The 18,515-nt window shown below is 41.6% G+C and overlaps 1 protein-coding gene across 3 annotated transcripts in view; it reads right to left on the bottom strand.

Annotated features, from left to right (window-relative positions):
* Positions 1–1,714: 1,714 nt before the first annotated feature.
* The window catches only part of LOC130356829 (acetylserotonin O-methyltransferase-like), a 176,349-nt gene continuing 159,548 nt past the window's right edge, over positions 1,715–18,515 (bottom strand). For all 3 annotated transcript variants that reach the window (XM_056558822.1, XM_056558823.1, XM_056558821.1), the window contains 3 exons: positions 8,151–8,291; positions 5,140–5,262; positions 1,715–1,938 (listed from right to left, as the gene is read on the bottom strand). In XM_056558822.1, coding sequence (XP_056414797.1) covers positions 1,727–1,938; positions 5,140–5,262; positions 8,151–8,291 — 476 coding nt within the window. In that variant the 3' untranslated portion in view covers positions 1,715–1,726. The remainder of the gene's footprint in view (positions 1,939–5,139; positions 5,263–8,150; positions 8,292–18,515) is intronic.

Genomic DNA, 18,515 nt, shown 5'->3' with positions numbered 1-18,515 from the left:
TTGATCGATTCTCCAAAATGGCACATTTCATCCCTCTTCCTGGCCTTCCTTCAGCGCCTCAGTTGGCTAAACAATTTTTTGTACACATTTTTCGTCTTCACGGGTTGCCTACACAGATCGTCTCGGATAGAGGCGTCCAATTTGTGTCTAAATTCTGGAGGGCTCTCTGTAAACAACTCAAGATTAAATTAAATTTTTCTTCTGCATACCATCCTCAATCCAATGGACAAGTAGAGAGAATTAACCAGATCTTGGGTGACTATTTACGACATTTTGTTTCCTCCCGCCAGGATGACTGGGCAGATCTTCTACCTTGGGCCGAATTCTCGTATAATTTCAGAATCTCTGAATCTTCCTCCAAATCTCCGTTTTTCGTGGTGTACGGCCGTCACCCTCTTCCCCCCCTCCCTACCCCCTTGCCCTCTGGTCTGCCCGCTGTGGATGAAATTTCTCGTGATCTTTCCACCATATGGAAAGAGACCCAAAATTCTCTCTTACAGGCTTCTTCTCGCATGAAGAGATTCGCAGATAAGAAAAGAAGAGCTCCTCCCATTTTTTCCCCTGGAGACAAGGTATGGCTCTCCGCTAAATATGTCCGTTTCCGTGTCCCGAGCTATAAGTTGGGACCACGCTATCTTGGTCCTTTTAAAGTTTTGTGTCAAATTAATCCTGTCTCTTACAAACTTCTTCTTCCTCCTTCTCTTCGTATCCCTAATGCCTTTCACGTCTCTCTTCTTAAACCTCTCATCCTCAACCGTTTTTCTCCTAAATCTGTTCCTCCCACTCCTGTTTCCGGCTCCTCGGACATCTTCTCTGTCAAAGAGATTTTGGCCTCTAAAAAGGTCAGGGGAAGAACTTTTTTTTTAGTGGATTGGGAGGGTTGTGGTCCAGAAGAGAGGTCCTGGGAACCTGAGGACAATATCCTGGACAAAGTCTGATCCTCAGGTTCTCAGGCCCCAAGAAGAGGGGGAGACCCAAGGGGGGGGGTACTGTTACGCCGAGCGCTCCGGGTCCCCGCTCCTCCCCGGAGCGCTCGCTACACTTCCCTCACTGCAGCGCCCCGGTCGGTTCCACGGACCCGGGGCGCTGCGTTACCACCTCCGGCCGGGATGCGATTCGCGATGCGGGTAGCGCCCGCTCGCGATGCGCACCCCGGCTCCCGTACCTTACTCGCTCCCCGTCAGTTCTGTCCCGGCGCGCGCGGCCCCGCTCCCTAGGGCGCGCGCGCGCCGGGTCTTTGCGATTTAAAGGGCCACTGCACCGCTGATTGGTGCAGTGGTTCCAATTAGTGTTTACACCTGTGCACTTCCCTATATCACCTCACTTCCCCTTCACTCCCTCGCCGGATCTTGTTGCCCTAGTGCCAGTGAAAGCGTTCCTTGTGTGTTCCTTGCCTGTGATTCCAGACCTTCTGCCGTTGCCCCTGACTACGATCCTTGCTGCCTGCCCCGACCTTCTGCTACGTCCGACCTTGCTTCTGTCTACTCCCTTGTACCGCGCCTATCTTCAGCAGCCAGAGAGGTTGAGCCGTTGCTAGGGGATACGACCTGGTCACTACCGCCGCAGCAAGACCATCCCGCTTTGCGGCGGGCTCTGGTGAAAACCAGTAGTGACTTAGAACCGATCCTCTAGCACGGTCCACGCCAATCCCTCTCTGGCACAGAGGATCCACTACCTGCCAGCCGGCATCGTGACAATGACCCATTCAAGAAAATTACATTTAGCCCTACTTCCTTCCCAATATTGCATCATATATCTTTCCAGTTGCTTTGACTTCAATGTCCCTGAAGCCAGAGTCTGTAAGGAGCTTTGTATATTCAGATGGCGTCCGTTCCTTTCCTTCTGCCATGACCAACATGTGCAGTGAGAACATCTGGGAAATGACTGGACCACTTCTGTCTTCATTTAAAAGGACTTCAACAATCAGCACTCCACCTCCTTACCAAGAGAAACACAGTGTCAGTCATTAGAAATATTTGACATTTCTAATGTTAATGTTAGTTTCAATGTATCATGCCACGCTATATATGTGTGTTTGTAAACTTAAATGGGCACTGTCACCAACTTCATTTTTTGATATGTTGTAGTACTTATGTACTACAACATATCTCTAATATACTTTTATCATTTTTTTTTCATTAAAAAGGTTTAATTTACATTTAAAAACTGGCTACTGAAAAAGGACTGATTTTGGAGTGGCAATCAGTCCTTTTTCAGTTAGGCTGCACTCGCTCCCTGCCTGTCAATTAGACAGGCAGGAACGAGCGCATTGGCTCCCCGGCCACTCCTCCCGCACATCGCCGCCATTGCCTCGTTGCCGCCGCTGTCCCTGCATGCCCGCTGCCGGACTCTGCAGTAACTGCAAGTGTAATGAGGGAAGGGGCTAGTGCCGTAGCGGGGGGGGGGGGGGGAAACGGGCTAGCAAAAAGAAAAATAGGATGGTGGGAGCTACCCTTTAACAATTAAAGATGATACTACAGTCCAGCTACTAAAAGTTTAAAAAATTCAAGTTGCAATAAAACCTAAACCAATTTTGAATAGTGTTACCTGTGTATAAATACACTACATTGACAAAAAGAAAAATAATGCACCCAGATAAAAGCGTCAGTGCTGCAAAACTCAGCTCTGAGTTATGTCTCAGAAATGTAAATGGTCACAGGTGAGGTCTGAGCAGGTCTTGCCACATTTCCCATGCTGCCTTATAAATAGCGTCTTTGAGGCTACCTCTTTAAGAGATCGCTTTTAGGCAGTGCCCTTTATGGCAAAACTGACATGTTTTCTTTATTCTGTGGGTCAATATGATTAAAATTATTCCCATGGTTACATGCTTTTAAAACTCTTAAATTGTTTTAAACAAAATAAGTATTTTTAAAACTGTCCTATTCTGACCGTCTACATCTTTCTGATTTTTGTGTATATGAGGCTGTATGAGGGCTAATTTTTTTGTGCTGTGTCCTTTACTTTTTATAACTCTTGCGTATACTTTTGGTTGCTTTTTATTCTTTTTTTTTTCTGGGATGTAATGTGACCAGATATCAACAATTATGGACTTCAAATCTTTTTTTCCAGTTGTGCCTTTAACCATAAGGGATCATTAACATTACATTTTAATACTGTGGACATTTCTGCACATGGCGATACCAAATATGTTGATTTCTTTTCTTTCTGGAAAAAGAGGGACATTTTATTGTTATTGGTGGAGGGGCTAATTCACTTTTATTAAAATGTTTTTCCTTTTCTTTACACTTTTTAGTCCCCAAATGGGACTATTTATAGCAATCTTTAGATTGCTATGCATAGGCATCGGGCCCCTGTAATTGAACTGGCATTGATCAGGAAATATGAAGGGTTAATGACGGGCATCAGCGTGATCCCTGATGTCCGCCATTATTGGTTAGTCCCCGGATGCTGATAGCAGCCAGAGCTCACTTGCTAAGTGGTGAACGCCACTCCTGTGCTCACATCATAGCCACTACGTACTGCTGGTGTGATGATCTCTGGAGCCATTGGGGAGCTTTTCAGCCCTAATAGTGATACAAGGGACACTAACAGCTCAGGAGTATATGTAAGACATCCTGTGGCCATAGGTGTTGTCTCCAAAGGAACAGTATCTAACTGGCATGTTCTAACAGGATAATGCTAACCCACAAACAGCAAGGGTTTCCCAAGAATGTCTTCACCAGACTGTAACACATTGGCCTGCCAGGTTGCCAGATTTATCATGAATTTAATGTTTTTTGTCAAGTCAGCTTCAGCAATCTTTGTAGGCAAATATGCAGCAGGATGTCACATGAAATCTGTATGCCTCCATATTCAATCATTTTCATCATGTCATCACCTTGAGGTGACCTAACAGGGTACTGGAGCATTCTTTTATTTGTACAGTTTTCCCCAATAAACGTATCATTTCGTTCAAATACTGTAATCACTTACATAAACCATCATTACATTCACACATTTAGCGTACATTCACACATGGGTATTTTTGCTGCAGATATGCTGCAGATTTTGCTGCCCCTTGCTTTCAATGGTTAGCAAAATCTGCTACAGAAAATATGCAACAGATCTGAAGCAGATCTGCAGCAGAAAATCCAGACGTGTGAACGCACCCTTAAGGTTTCATCTGATTTCAATAACTCCTTCTTGGTGCATTATTTGTTTTGGCAATGAGTGTATATTGTGTAATTCTGATTCCTGAGAAGGCAGTTTTATGCGAATGGAATTCAGAAGAAGGTTCAGTGGAGAGAGAGAGGGGGGGCTCCCAGTGCCTCTACTCCATGGTTTAGAGCTAAATGGGCTCAGTAAACATGAGGGGGAGCTCTTTAAAAGAGTTATGAAACATTAGAAAAACATAATGGCGAAAAACAAAGATAGCACGGCACTGCACTGTCCCAGTGTAAGGATATGGATAATAGGTGGTAGTGGACCCCTTGATGTGCTAATGGTGGTGCTCAGATCACAGGTAGAGGTTCATATGCACTTGAATGAAGATGAAAAGAAAAGATCGGTGACTCACCACTTGTAGCTTGCAGAATTTCTTCTTCATTAAAAAATACTCACAGACATGTAGCGGGGGAGAGAGGGTAGTGGGGGGACACTGGATGGCGACCAAGCTCCATTTCGCACAGACTATGTGCTTCCTCCGGCCATGTGGCCGAAGGAAGCACATAATCTGTGCGAAACGGAGCTTGGTCACCATCCAGTATCCCCCCACTACCCTCTCTCCCCCGCTAAATGTCTGTGAGTATTTTTTTAATAAAGAAGAAATTCTACAAGCTACAAGTGGCGAGTCGCCGATCTTTTATTTTCATCTTCATTCAAGTGCATTAGAAAAACATAGCTAACTTCTTCACGGCACTGCATCACATTTTGTTTTGCAGCTCTTCCACTGAAGTGAATTGAGCCAAGCTGTAATACCACACATGACAGGTGTGGTGCGATTGTTGGAAGAAATTAACTCGGTTTTTCCTCTTGCTGGATAGCCCCTTTAAGAGATCTGTGGGGGGCAGGTGAACAAATAGATCCTGTGGCTGGAGTCTGGAATGCTATAGACTGTAGACCCACAGCATGCACAAGGCCTTAGATTTCTTTTTGTAACTATTTCGCAAAGTGTCATTTTCCCACAGATTATAAACTCACCAGGTGTACAAGACTGGTAAATCTTTCTCAGCAGTGCGATGCATTTTTCTTCAGTCCAGTCATGAATAATCCTGGACAAAATAAATAGGTCTGCTTCCGGAATGGGATCATTAAAGAAGTCACCTTTAATAAAGTAAAGACATTGTCAATTTCAAAACACATCCAAAACAGAAATAAATGACCACAAAATCTCAAAAATGAATTCAAGGGGTACTCCACTGGAAAAAAAAAAAAATTCATAAACTGGTGCCAGAAAGTTAAATAGATTTGTAAATTACTTCTATTAAAAAATTGTAATCCTTCCAGTACTTATCAACTGCTGTAATGATCAATAGGAAGTTCTTTTCTTTTTGAATTTCCTTTTTGCCTGACCACAGTGCTCTCTGCTGACACCTCTATCCATTTTAGGAACTGTCCAGAGTTGGAGCAAATCCCCATAGAAATTCTATCCTGCTCCAGACAGTTCCTAAAATGGACAAAGGTGTCAGCAGAGAGAACTGTGGTCAGGCAGAAAGGAAATTCAAAAAGAAAAAACTTCATGTGTATCATAACAGCAGCTGATAAGTACCAGAAGGATTAAGAATTTTTAATAGAAGTAATCTATAAATCTGTTAAACCCTCTGCCACCAGTTGATTTAAAAAAAATAATGTTTTCCAGTGGAGGATCCATGCATTTATCACAAAAAAAAAAAAAAAACTTTAACAGTTTAAACTGGCTCCAGAAAATTGAACAGATTTGTAAATTACTTCTATTAAAAAATCTTAATCCTTTCAATAATTATCAGCTGCTGAAGTTGAGTTGTTTTCTGTCTGGCAACAGTGCTCTCTGCTGACATCTCTGCTTGTCTCGGGAAGTGCACAGAGTAGAAGAGGTTTTCTATGGGGATTTGCTTCTAAACGAGGCGGTTCCCGAGACACATGTTATCAGAGAGCACTTAGACAGAAAAGAACAACTCAACTTCAGCAGATCATAAGCACTGAAAGGATTAAGATTTTTTAATAGAAGTAATTTACAAATCTGTTTAACTTTCTGGAGCCAGTTGATATATAAAGTTTTTTCCTGGATAACCCCTTTAAGAAATCATAGACTGTCCCACTAATTATGGAAGGATAATGATCTTTGAAAAGGATAATTTTATCATTTTATAGTTATATAAAGGCAGCAGTTGGCCCCAGTGTCATAGAAAAATCATTGCTTATTTGCATTTTCTATAATAGTCCATAAAGAAATAAAAGATGTAGCATGATAATATCAGCAACAAAGATTGCATTGTAGTCTGCTGAATATAATTTTTTTTATTAGATCTAATCTCATCTTTTTTATGTATACATATTAAGGAACTGTGTTAACAGTACTTACATATAGTTTATGTACAGTGGGGATAAAAAGTTTGGGCACCCCAGGTAAAAATTTGTATTAATGTGCATAAAGAAGCCAAGGAAAGATGGAAAAATCTAAAAAAAAAAAAGGTATCACATTACAGATTAGACATTCTTATAATATGTCAACAAAAGTTAATTTTATTTCCATCATTTACACTTTCAAAATAACCGAAAACAAAAAAATGGCATCTGCAAAAGTTTGGGCACCCTGCAGAATTTATAGCGTGCACTGCCCCCTTTGCAAAGCTGAGACCTGCCAGTGTCATGGATTGTTCTCAATTATCATCTGGGAAGACCAGGTGATGTCAATCTCAAAGGTTTTAAATGCTCAGACTCATCTGACCTTGCCCCAACAATCAGAACCATGGATTATTCTAAGCAGTTGTCTTGAAATCTGAAAGTGAAAATAGTTGACGCTTACAAAGCTGGAGAAGGCTATAAGAAGATAGCAAAATGTTTTCAGATGTCAATATCCTCTATTCGGAATGTAATCAAGAAATGGCAGTCATCAGGAACAGTGAAAGTTAAAGCAAGATCTGGAAGACCAAGAAAAATATCATACAGAACAGCTCACAGGATTGTGAGAAAAACAATTCAAAACCCACGTTTGAATATGGTCTTCATGGAAGAGTTATCAGAAGAAAACGTCTTCTACGTCCTCACCACAAAAATCAGCATTTGAACTTTGCAAATGAACATATAGACAAGCCTGATGCATTTTGGGAACAAGTTCTGTGGACCGATGAGGTTAAAATAGAACTTTTTGGCCGGAATGAGCAAAGGTACGTTTGGAGAAGAAGGGGAACAGAATTTAATGAAAAGAACATCTATCCAACTGTTAAGCATGGGGGTTGATCAATCATGCTTTGGGGTTGTATTGCAGTCAGTGGCACAGGGAACATCTCACGAGTAGAAGGGAAAAATGGATTCAATAAAATTTCAGCAAATTTTGGATGCTAACTTGATGCCATCTTTGGAAAAGCTGAAGTTAAAGAGAGGATGGCTTCTACAAATGGATAATGATCCTAAACACACCACAAAATCTATGGGGGATTACATCGAGAGGCATAAACTGAAGGTTTTGCAATGGCCTTCACAATCTCCTGACCTCAACATAATTGAAAATCTATGGATAACCTTAAAAGAGCAGTGCATGACAGACAGCCCAGAAATCTCAAAGAACTAGAAGACTTTTGTAAGGAAGAATGGGCAAAGATACCTCAAACAAGAATTGAAAGACTCTTGACTGGCTACAAAAAGCGTTTACAAGCTGTGATACTTGACAAAGGGGGCAGTACAAGATATTAACTCTGGAGGGTGCCCAAACTTTTGCAGACACCATTTTTTTGTTTTCTGTTATTTTGAAAGTGTAAATGATGGAAATAAAATCTAACTTTTGTTGACATATTTTAAGAATGTCTAATCTGTAAATTGATGCATTTTGGAGATTTTTCCATCTTTCCTTGGCTTCTTTATGCACATCAATACACATTTTTACCTGTGGTGCTCAAACTTTTGATCCCCACTGTATATACTTTTGAATTACACTGTAGAATTAGGAAAACAATACATAAATGCAAAATGTTTTTTGCTGCCATTTCTTTCTTTCTATATGGTTTATACTTTACCTTCAAGGAAATGTATCTGCTTCTCCTTATCTGTTACAAAATGTTTCTTAGCTGTTTGCACAACCTTTGGCAGGTCCATAATGGTGACTGTTGAATCTTTATATGTAGCTACAATTTGTTTTGCAAGACCCCCTGAACACCCTATAAAAGACAAAGATTTTAAAGTGTTTTTGTAACTATGCAACTTAGAAACATATAATGTGTTGTCAGACTTTACTACTCAGTAAAGTGATACTTCCTAATATTACTATTAAATCTTTACCCCTCTAATTTTAAACTATGTCCTCTTGTGGTAGTTTTTCTTTTCAAAAATATACTATCCTCCTTTATCGCATTGATTCCCTTTCTGTATTTAGAAGATCTTGTCTCATCTTTCATGTTAAGCTGTACATGTTTAGAACCTTTACAGAGCTGACTTCTTCCAAAAACACCTGTCCTCAGATTGTGTGTGGTATTGCAACTCAGCTCCATACACATCAATAGAACCAAGCTGTAATACCATACACAACTGAAGATAGGTGTGGCGCTTCTTTTGGAAGAGATTAGCTCTCCTTTTCTAACCTAGGATAACCCTTTTAACCGTTCTCCTGCAATCCATGTGCTAACTTAATAGCTCTTCCCTGAACCCTCTCCAGTGTTATCTATTTCCTTCTGGAGATATGGCCTCCAGTACTGCGCATAACACTTTAAGTAAGGTCTCACCAATGCCCTGTAAAGCAGCATGAACACTTTCCTCTTTTATACTGATACTACCTCTCCCTATACACCCAAGCATTCTGCTAGCATTTCCCGCTTCTCTATGACATTGTCTGCCTACTTTTAAGTTATTTGAAATAATGACCCCCTAAATTTCCTTCCTCAGATACTGAGGTTAGGACTGTATCAAATATTATCATGCACTTGTCCACATTAAGTGTCAGAGTCAAAGTTCTGACCATTCTTCCAGTTTACCTAAATCATTTGGTATTTAGGTATTTCAACCCAGTTGTAAATCATTTTGTTATTAGCAAAATGACATACCTTAAAGATTCCTAAGGTACCCTATTGGGGCGTTTCTCATCTTGCAATGCATGTAGTTTTAGGTGGTAAACAATTCTGTCCTTTAATATGGTTTCTGTAATCACTTGACCTGGTTCTACTCATAGGGTTAAGTTTTCTGGTATTTGGCTAAAGCATCATGTGTAGCCTTGCGATGCCGGGCCAATCAGGAGCTGTGGATGACTGGCCAGTAGTATTCTGTCTTGGTGTCCACACCCTGTTTGGCTGGGCTATAAAGGAGTTCAATTGACTCACTTGATTGCCTGTGATAGGAAAATCTCTCCTGAACACTAGCTAACTTATTCTTTCCTTATTCTGATCTCTGGTTATTGTCACTCTGGCTTGGTTTATGGTTAACCCTTCTCTTTAATCTCTTAAATTTTGGTGCTTTGGTGTAGTTTAGGTTTTTGACCCGGCTGGTTTGCCATTCCATTTCTATGTGTTTGTTACACTATGTTTCCTGACCTGTTCCCCTGACTTGTACTGTGTTTGTTTTGTTCTGACTTGTTGCCCCTGCACTTAGTTCAGAGGAGCGAGGGTGCCAATTTGTGGAATATTCGCCAAGGTGATTTTGAAAGTAGGCAGGGCGAGTGGATCTGGGTGAGAGCAGGACTGCACTATTCCCTGCCCTACACAACAGAACAGTTTCCATGTTTTCATAAATTCTGTACAAAAAAGAAAGTATGCATTTGTTAAAAAAAACTGTTTGTTTTAATGCAGTTATGTTGGCGGATCTATGTTTGCATGAACAGATATCAGTGCGTACTCCTAGTAGTCAGACTGCACACAAATACTTTGTTACTTGATCAATAATAGCACTGAAGGAATTTACAATCATTGGCAAAAAATAAGGTACCAAAAAGGAGGGGTTAGAGCCAAACAAAACTTTGTGTTAATGTATAATTGATTACAATATTAATCATACAAGGATATGTTTACTGGGGTAAACTGTAAAAGTGAATGAAGGCGCTAGTGGATCACCTCTAGCCTGGATACTAGATGAGATACAGTTAGGCATGGAGGCATACAGACACAAGATTTCCATAACTTTTTGAATGAAAATCAATACAACTTGCGTTTCACCACACAAAGTGACAGCCATAGTACCAATTTTTTGGATGTTACACTTATGGGCAATACACTAACAAACCAGATACAGACAAAACTGTATAGAAAAAAGACTGCAGGGAACAGCCTACTACATGCCGAAAGCTGCCATCCTCGACATGTAATAAAAAACTTACCATCTAAGAATTTGTGCGAGTGAGAAGAACATGCTAAGAGAAGCAAGATTATCTAAATACTTGTAAAGATATTTCACACCGACTAAAACTTAGGGGATACACACAAACCGACATTCAGTGAGCAATAAATATTGTGGACTCTAAACCACCAGGCCATTATTTAAATAACAGTACGGACTTTGAAAAAATTAAACAAATCGTATTGAAACATCTTCCTATCCTTCATCATGATGAAATTCTATCTAAAATATTACACACCGGTGTCAGAATAGTCCCACGAAAAGGAAAATCATTGTATAACCAACTGTCCCCAAGTAATCTCAGAATGGAACAAAAAAGAAAACAAAATTGGTTGAACTGCACTGGAACATATAAATGCGGCCACACACGATGCAATGTATGCAAATGTATTAATAACTCGAAGAAATTCACATCTATATCTACGGGTATGACCTATAATAACAAAACATTTATTAATTGTCATACAGCACACGTGATTTATTTGGTGACTTGCATACCTTGCAATCTTCAATATGTCGGCTGCACAACCAGAAAACTTAAGATAAGAATATCTGAACATTTGGCCCCTTGCAATCAATTCCCTGTCCACTCACGTTCTGAATCTAGACTTACGAGACATTTGCTTGAAAAACATACAGGAGAACCACTAAATCTGAATGTGCGGGGGGAACAAAAAGGTTAAATCACCAAGACGAGGTGGTGACTGGAATGAACTGGTGTTCAGACGGGAAGCGTTTTGGATCCTCCGTCTGGACACCAGATACCCACAGGGATTAAATTTCAGAAATTACCTTTCCTATAAATATTGATTTACTATAATTGTGGGTATCTTATGGACATATAACATTATCTGTACTGTATACTATATGGTCTCTTGGATTCAGTCTGTATATTAGAGCTATGTACCTGTTCACACACCTGTAGTCATTTAGTGACTAAGGATGAATACACGCCCCTAAATAGGCGTATCCTCACCCTAGTAGTTGGTTTGATTTTTGAACAGATATATAAACCATTCTCTCTCCTCGAGAGATACCGCTATGATTAAGGTTTTTTACAAACCGAAACACGTCAGTGTTTCTCTTGGCTTTTAATATGCACTTTTTTGTTGATTTTTAATGATCAAAATAAAGCATTGAAGTTTTAGGAAGCTGGACTTTGCACATTTTCCATTGCTGGTTACCTGGGAACTGGCCCTCTACCTCTCCGTGCTTCCTTGTAAGGACTACAGACTCTCCAGGATTGAGATGTGATTATACCAGATGGTGAGCTGACTCTACTCTTTTTTCTTTTTTGTAGGCATGGAGGCATACAGGTTCCTATCACATCCTGGTGTACATTGGCCCACAGATGTTACAGCTTAACCTGTAGATCCTACACATTTAGTGGTTGCCAAAGCTGGTTTCTCAGCTTGTCCAACAAATGCTAAATTGGTGATAAATCTGGTGACTGGGCACGCTAAGAGGTGCTGTAATCTGTAGAGAACATTCCTGAGAAACCTGTGTGATGTGAGTGGGTGAACATTATACTGCTGAAAAAATGGCAGTAAGAAGCCATTCCATGAGAACATACAGATGACCACAGGTTGTCTTGCACATATCACTAAGCTGTTCATGTCCCTTATATCACTACTAGGGGTCACCAACTGTGGCATTGGATGGCTTCTTAGATGGGGAACAATTCATCACAACAATCATCCTGATTCCCTCAGGCTATTTATACACCACCTTCAACTCTTAGTCTGTCAACCGGGCAAAATATCTCAAAGTGCAAATCTGTTACAATCTCTCACCCAAAGGTACAATACTCAAAAATTACCCTGTGAAGGCTTTTTTTATAGGACTGAAGAGGAAGCACTTTTATGATGTCCTGTGGCATGACCCAGTGCCTAATAAGGCCACACCTGTTTACATATTACATCATTTACATATCTACCTGAGCCATAACTCCATCTCCACGCCGAGTTTTGCAACAATCCAACATATCTTCCTGGGTGCACTTTTTTTTTTTATGTAAATGAGTATTCATTAAAAGGTCACTGTCATTAAAACTAATTTTTGCTATTGCACTCCTTATGGTAAATGAAAAATATTTCTAATATACTTTGTTTAAAAAAAATGAAGTTTTCTATGTTTTATTTGTGCTTAAAAAAGCTCAAGAGCACATTTTCCCCCAAATCATAGACAGACTTTGGACCAAAGTCCAGACACAGAAAATGCCGCCTGGAGTGCTGAGGGGGGTGTCCACCCTAATCCAATCATAGCTCCTCTCACACATAACTGCCATATGCTGTTGACTGGAACCCCCCCCCCCCCCCTCAGCACTCCAGGCGACTCAAAGTATATTAGAAATATTTTTCATTTACCATAAGGAGTGCAATAGCAAAATTGGTTTTAATGAGAGTGCCCATTTAAGGGATTGCTTCCCTGCCTCTCCATTTTGTGCAGTTTTGCAAACTAGAAATATGTACCTGAAGATGTAATATGTTGCTCATACATAGGACTGCATATCAAAATGACAGATCTGCTGTCAGGATCCGGACTGGTATGCGGGGAGGACACGGGTGGTAGATCCTCTGTGTCAGTGAGGGGATGGTGTGGGCTGTACCAGGGGAACGGAATCTAAGGGGTTACTGGTTTTCACCAGAGCCCACCGCAAAGCGGGATGGACTTGCAGCGGCAGGTAACCCCAAGGTCGTTCCACCCGATAGCGACTCAACCTCACTGACAGCTGAGACAGGCGCGGTACACAAGGACAAGGCAAGAGCAAGGTCGGACGTAGCAGAAGGTCTGGGCAGGCAGCAACGGTTCGTAATCAGGGGCAACGGCAAGGGTCTGGATACACAGGCAATAGAACACACAGAAACGCTTTCTCAAGGCACAAGGCAACAAGATTCGGCAGGGACAGGAAGGGGAAGTGGGTTTTTATGGTGTGGGGAGTGCTTGGAACTAATTGGGCCAGGCACCAATTAACCCCTTAAGGACCAGGCCATTTTACACCTTAGGACCAGAGCGTTTTTTGCACATCTGACCACTGTCACTTTAAACATTAATAACTCTGGAATGCTTTTAGTTATCATTCTGATTCCGAGATAGTTTTTTCGTGACATATTCTACTTCAACATAGTGGTAAAATTTTGTGCTAACTTGCATCCTTTCTTGGTAAAAATCCCAAAATTTTATGAAAAATTTTAAAAGTTAGCATTTTTCTAACTTTGAAGCTCTCTGCTTGTAAGGAAAATGGATATTCCAAAAAAAATAAAAAATTTTTGATTCACATATACAATATGTCTACTTTATGATTGCATCATAAAATTGACGTGTTTTTACTTTTGGAAGACACCAGAGGACTTCAAAGTTCAGCAGCAATTTTCCAATTTTTCACAAAATTTTCAAACTCAGTATTTTTCAGGGAAAAGTTCAGGTTTAAAGTGGATTTGAAGGGTCTTCATATTAGAAATACCCCTCAAATGACCCCATTATAAAAACTGCACCTCCTAAAGTATTCATAATGACATTCAGTCAGCATTTTAACCCTTTAGGTGTTTCACAGGAATAGCAGCAAATTGAAGGCGAAAATTCACAATCTTCATTTTTTACACTCGCATGTTCTTGTAGACCCAATTTTTGAATTTTTACAAGGGGTAAAAGGAGAAAATTTATACTTATGTTTGTAGCCCAATTTCTCTCGAGTAAGCACATACCTCATATGTCTATGTAAATTGTTCGGCGGGAGCAGTAGAGGGCTCAGAAGCGAAAGAGCGACAAGGGGATTTTGGAGAGTACGTTTTTCTGAAATGGTTTTTGGGGGGCATGTTGCATTTAGGAAGCCCCTATGGTGCCAGAACAGCAAAAAAAAAACACATGCCATTTTGGAAACTAGACCCCTTGAGGAACATAACAAGGAATTAAGTGAGCCTTAATACCCCACAGGTGTTTCACGACTTTTGCATATGTAAAAAAAAAAAAAAAATTCACTAAAATGTGTGTTTCTCCCCAAATTTCACATTTTTGCAAGGGTTAATAGCAGAAAATACCCCCAAAATGTGTAACCCCATCTCTTCTGAATATGGAGGTACCCCATACGTTGACCTGAAGTGCACTACGGGCGAACTACAATGTTCAGAAGAGAAGGAGTCATATTTGGCTTTTTGAGAGCAAATTTTGCTCGGGGGGCATGTCGCATTTAGGAAGCCCCTATGGTGCCAGAACAGCAAAAAAAAAAAAAACACATGGCATACCATTTTGGAAACTAGACCTCGTGAGGAATGTAACAAGTAATAAAGTGAGCCTTAATACCCCACAGGGGTTTCACGACTTTTGCATATGTAAAAAATAATAATTTTTTCACTAAAATGTGTGTTTCCCCACAAATTTCACATTTTTGCAAGGGTTAATAGCTGAAAAGACCCCCCAAAATTTGTAACCCCATCTCTTCTGAGTATGGAAATACCCCATGTGTGGACGTCAAGTGCTCTGCTGGCGCACTACAATGTTCAGAAGAGAAGGAGCGCCATTGAGCTTTTGGGAAAAAAATTTTGGGAATGGAAGTCAGGGGCCATGTGCGTTTACAAAGCCCCCCAGTGGTGCCAGAACAGTGGACCCCCCCACATGTGACCCTATTTTGGAAACTACACCCCTCACAGTATTTACACCCCACTGTATTTACACCCCACTGGCGTTTGACAGATCTTTGGAACAGTGGGCTGTGCAAATGAAAAGTTAAATTTTTCATTTTAATGGACCACTGCTCCAAAAATCTGTCAGACACCTGTGGGGCATAAATGCTCACTGTACCCCTTATTACATTACGTGAGGGGTGAAGTTTCCAAAATGGGATCACATGTGGGCATTTATATTTTTGCGTTTATGTCAGAACCGCTGTAAAATCAGCCACCCCTGTGCAAATCACCAATTTAGGCCTCAAATGTACATAGTGCGCTTTCACTCCTGAGCCTTGTTGTGCGCCCGCAGAGCATTTTACGCCTACAAATGGGGTATTTCTGTACTCAGGAGAAATTGCGTTACAAATTTTGGGGGTCTTTTTTTCCTTTTAACGCTTGTGAAAATAAAAAGTATAGGGCCACACCAGCATGTTAGTGTAAATTTTTTTATTGTTTTACACTAACAAGCTGGTGTAGCCAACTTTTCCTTTTCATAAGGGGTAAAAGGAGAAAAAGCCCCCCAAAATTGTAGTGCAATTTCTCCCGAGTACGGATATACCCCATATGTGGCCCTAAACTGTTTCCTTGAAATACGACAGGGCTCCAAAGTGAGAGAGCGCCATGCGCATTTGAGGACTAAATTAGGGATCGCATAGGGTGTACATAGGGGTATTCTACGCCAGTGATTCACAAACAGGGTGCCTCCAGCTGTTGTTAAATTCCCAGCATGCCTGGACAGTCAGTGGCTGTCCGGAAATGCTGGGAGTTGTTGTTTTGCAACAGCTGGAGGCTCCGTTTTGGAACCACTGCCACACAATACGGTTTTAATTCTTATTGGGGGGGGGACAGTGCAAGGGGTGTATATGTAGTGTTTTACTCTTTATTATGTGTTAGTGTAGTGTAGTGTTTTTAGGGAACATTCGCACTGGTGTGTTACGGTGAGTTTCCCGCTGGGAGTTTGAGCTGCAGCGAAAAATTTGCCGCAGCCCAAACTTGAAGCAGGAAACGTACTGTAAACCTGCCTGTGTGAGTGTACCCTGTACGTTCACATGGGGGGGCAAACCTCCAGCTGTTTCAAAACTACAACTCCCAGCATGTACTGACAGACCGTGCATGCTGGGAGTTGTTCTTTTGCAACAGCTGGAGACACACTGGTTGGAAAACCTTCAGTTAGGTTCTGTTACCTAACTCAGTATTTTCCAACCAGTCTGCCTCCAGCTGTTGCAAAACTACAACTCCCAGCATGTACTGATCGCCGAATTGCATGCTGGGAGATGTAGTTATGCAATAGCTGGAGGTACGCAACTGCAACTCCCAGCATGCCAAGACAGCTGATTGCTGTTTGGACATGCTGGGATTTGCAGTTTTGCAACATCTGAAGGGCTACAGTTTTAGAGAACACTGCAAAGTGATCTCCAAACTGTGGTCCTCCAGCTGTTGCAAAACTACAATTCCCAGCATGCCCTGACAGCAAACAGTTGTTTGGGCATGCTAGGAGTTGGAGTTTTGCAAGATCTGGAGGGCTACAGTCAAAGGCATGCGCAGCCTATTGCATTAGGGTGTGCACCCTAAAGCACAAACTCACGCCGCGCGCGTGCATATATATACATATATATATATATATATATATATATGTGTATATATACGCACACATACACACAGTTAGTATAGTTCCCCCACATTAGGTGCAGTATAGTTCCCCCACATTAGGTGCAGTATAAGTCCCGCCACATTAGGTGCAGTATAGTTCCCCCACATTATGTGCAGTATAAGTCCCACCACATTAGGTTGGCAGTATAAGTCCCCGCACATTAGGTTGGCAGTACAGTTCCCCCACATTAGGTGCAGTTCAGTTACACCACATTAGGTGCCACTAATGTGGGGGAACTGTACTGCACCTAATGTGGGGGAACTGTACTGCACCTAATGAAGGGGAACTGTACTGCATCTAATGAGGGTGAACTGTACTGCACCTAATGTGGGGGAACTGTACTGCACCTAATGTGGGAGAACTGTACTGCACCAGTACAGTTCCCCTACATTAAGTGCAGTACAGTTCCCCCACATTAGATGTAGTAGAGTTCCCCACATTATGTGCAGTACAGTTCCCCTACATTAGGTGCAGTATAGTTCCCCCACATTAGGTGCAGTATAGTTCCCCACATTAGGTGCAGTATAGTTCCCCACATTAGGTGCAGTATAGTTCCCTCACATTAGGTGCAGTATAGTTCCCCCACATTAGGTGCAGTATAGTTCCCCACATTAGGTGCAGTATAGTTCCCCCACATTAGGTGCAGTATAGTTCCCACATTAGGTTGGCAGTATAGTTCCCCACATTGGGTGCAGTATAGTTCCCCCACATTAGGTGCAGTATAGTTCCCCCACATTAGGTGCAATATAGTTCCCCCACATTAGGTGCAATATAGTTTCCCCCACATTAGGTGCAGTATAGTTCCCCCACATTAGGTGCAATATAGTCCCCCACATTAGGTGCAGTACAGTTCCCCCACATTAGGTTGGCAGTATAGTTCCCACATTAGGTGCAGTATAGTTCCCACGTTAGGTGCAGTATAGTTCCACCACATTAGGTGCAGTATAGTCCCCCACATTAGGTGCAGTATAGTTCCCCCACATTAGGTGCAGTATAGTTCCCCCACATTAGGTGCAATATAGTCCCCCACATTAGGTGCAGTACAGTTCCCCCACATTAGGTTGGCAGTATAGTTCCCACATTAGGTGCAGTATAGTTCCCACATTAGGTGCAGTATAGTTCCCCCACATTAGGTGCAGTATAGTCCCCCACATTAGGTGCAGTATAGTTCCCCCACATTAGGTGCAGTATAGTTCCCCACATTAGGTGCAGTATAGTTCCCCCACATTAGGTGCAGTATAGTTCCCACATTAGGTGCAGTATAGTTCGCCCACATTAGGTGCAGTACAGTTCCCCACATTAGGTGCAGTATAGTTCCCACATTAGGTGCAGTATAGTTCCCTCACATTAGGTGCAGTATATTTCCCCCACATTAGGTGCAGTATAGTTCCCCACATTAGGTGCAGTATAGTTCCCCCACATTAGGTGCAGTATAGTTCCCACATTAGGTGCAGTATAGTTCCCCCACATTAGGTGCAGTATAGTTCCCACATTAGGTGCAGTATAGTTCCCCCACATTAGGTGCAGTATAGTTCCCCCACATTAGGTGCAGTATAGTTCCCCACATTAGGTGCAGTATAGTTCCCCCACATTAGGTGCAGTATAGTTCCCACATTAGGTGCAGTATAATTCCCCCACATTAGGTGCAGTATAGTTCCCACATTAGGTGCAGTATAGTTCCCCCACATTAGGTGCAGTATAGTTCCCCACATTAGGTGCAGTATAGTTCCCCCACATTAGGTGCAGTA

Source organism: Hyla sarda, chromosome 2 (genome assembly GCF_029499605.1).
Source record: "Hyla sarda isolate aHylSar1 chromosome 2, aHylSar1.hap1, whole genome shotgun sequence".
Classification (NCBI taxonomy): domain Eukaryota; kingdom Metazoa; phylum Chordata; class Amphibia; order Anura; family Hylidae; genus Hyla; species Hyla sarda.
The sequence above is the reverse complement of the archived record's forward strand: the minus strand, read 5'-3'. Positions and strand labels throughout refer to the sequence as shown.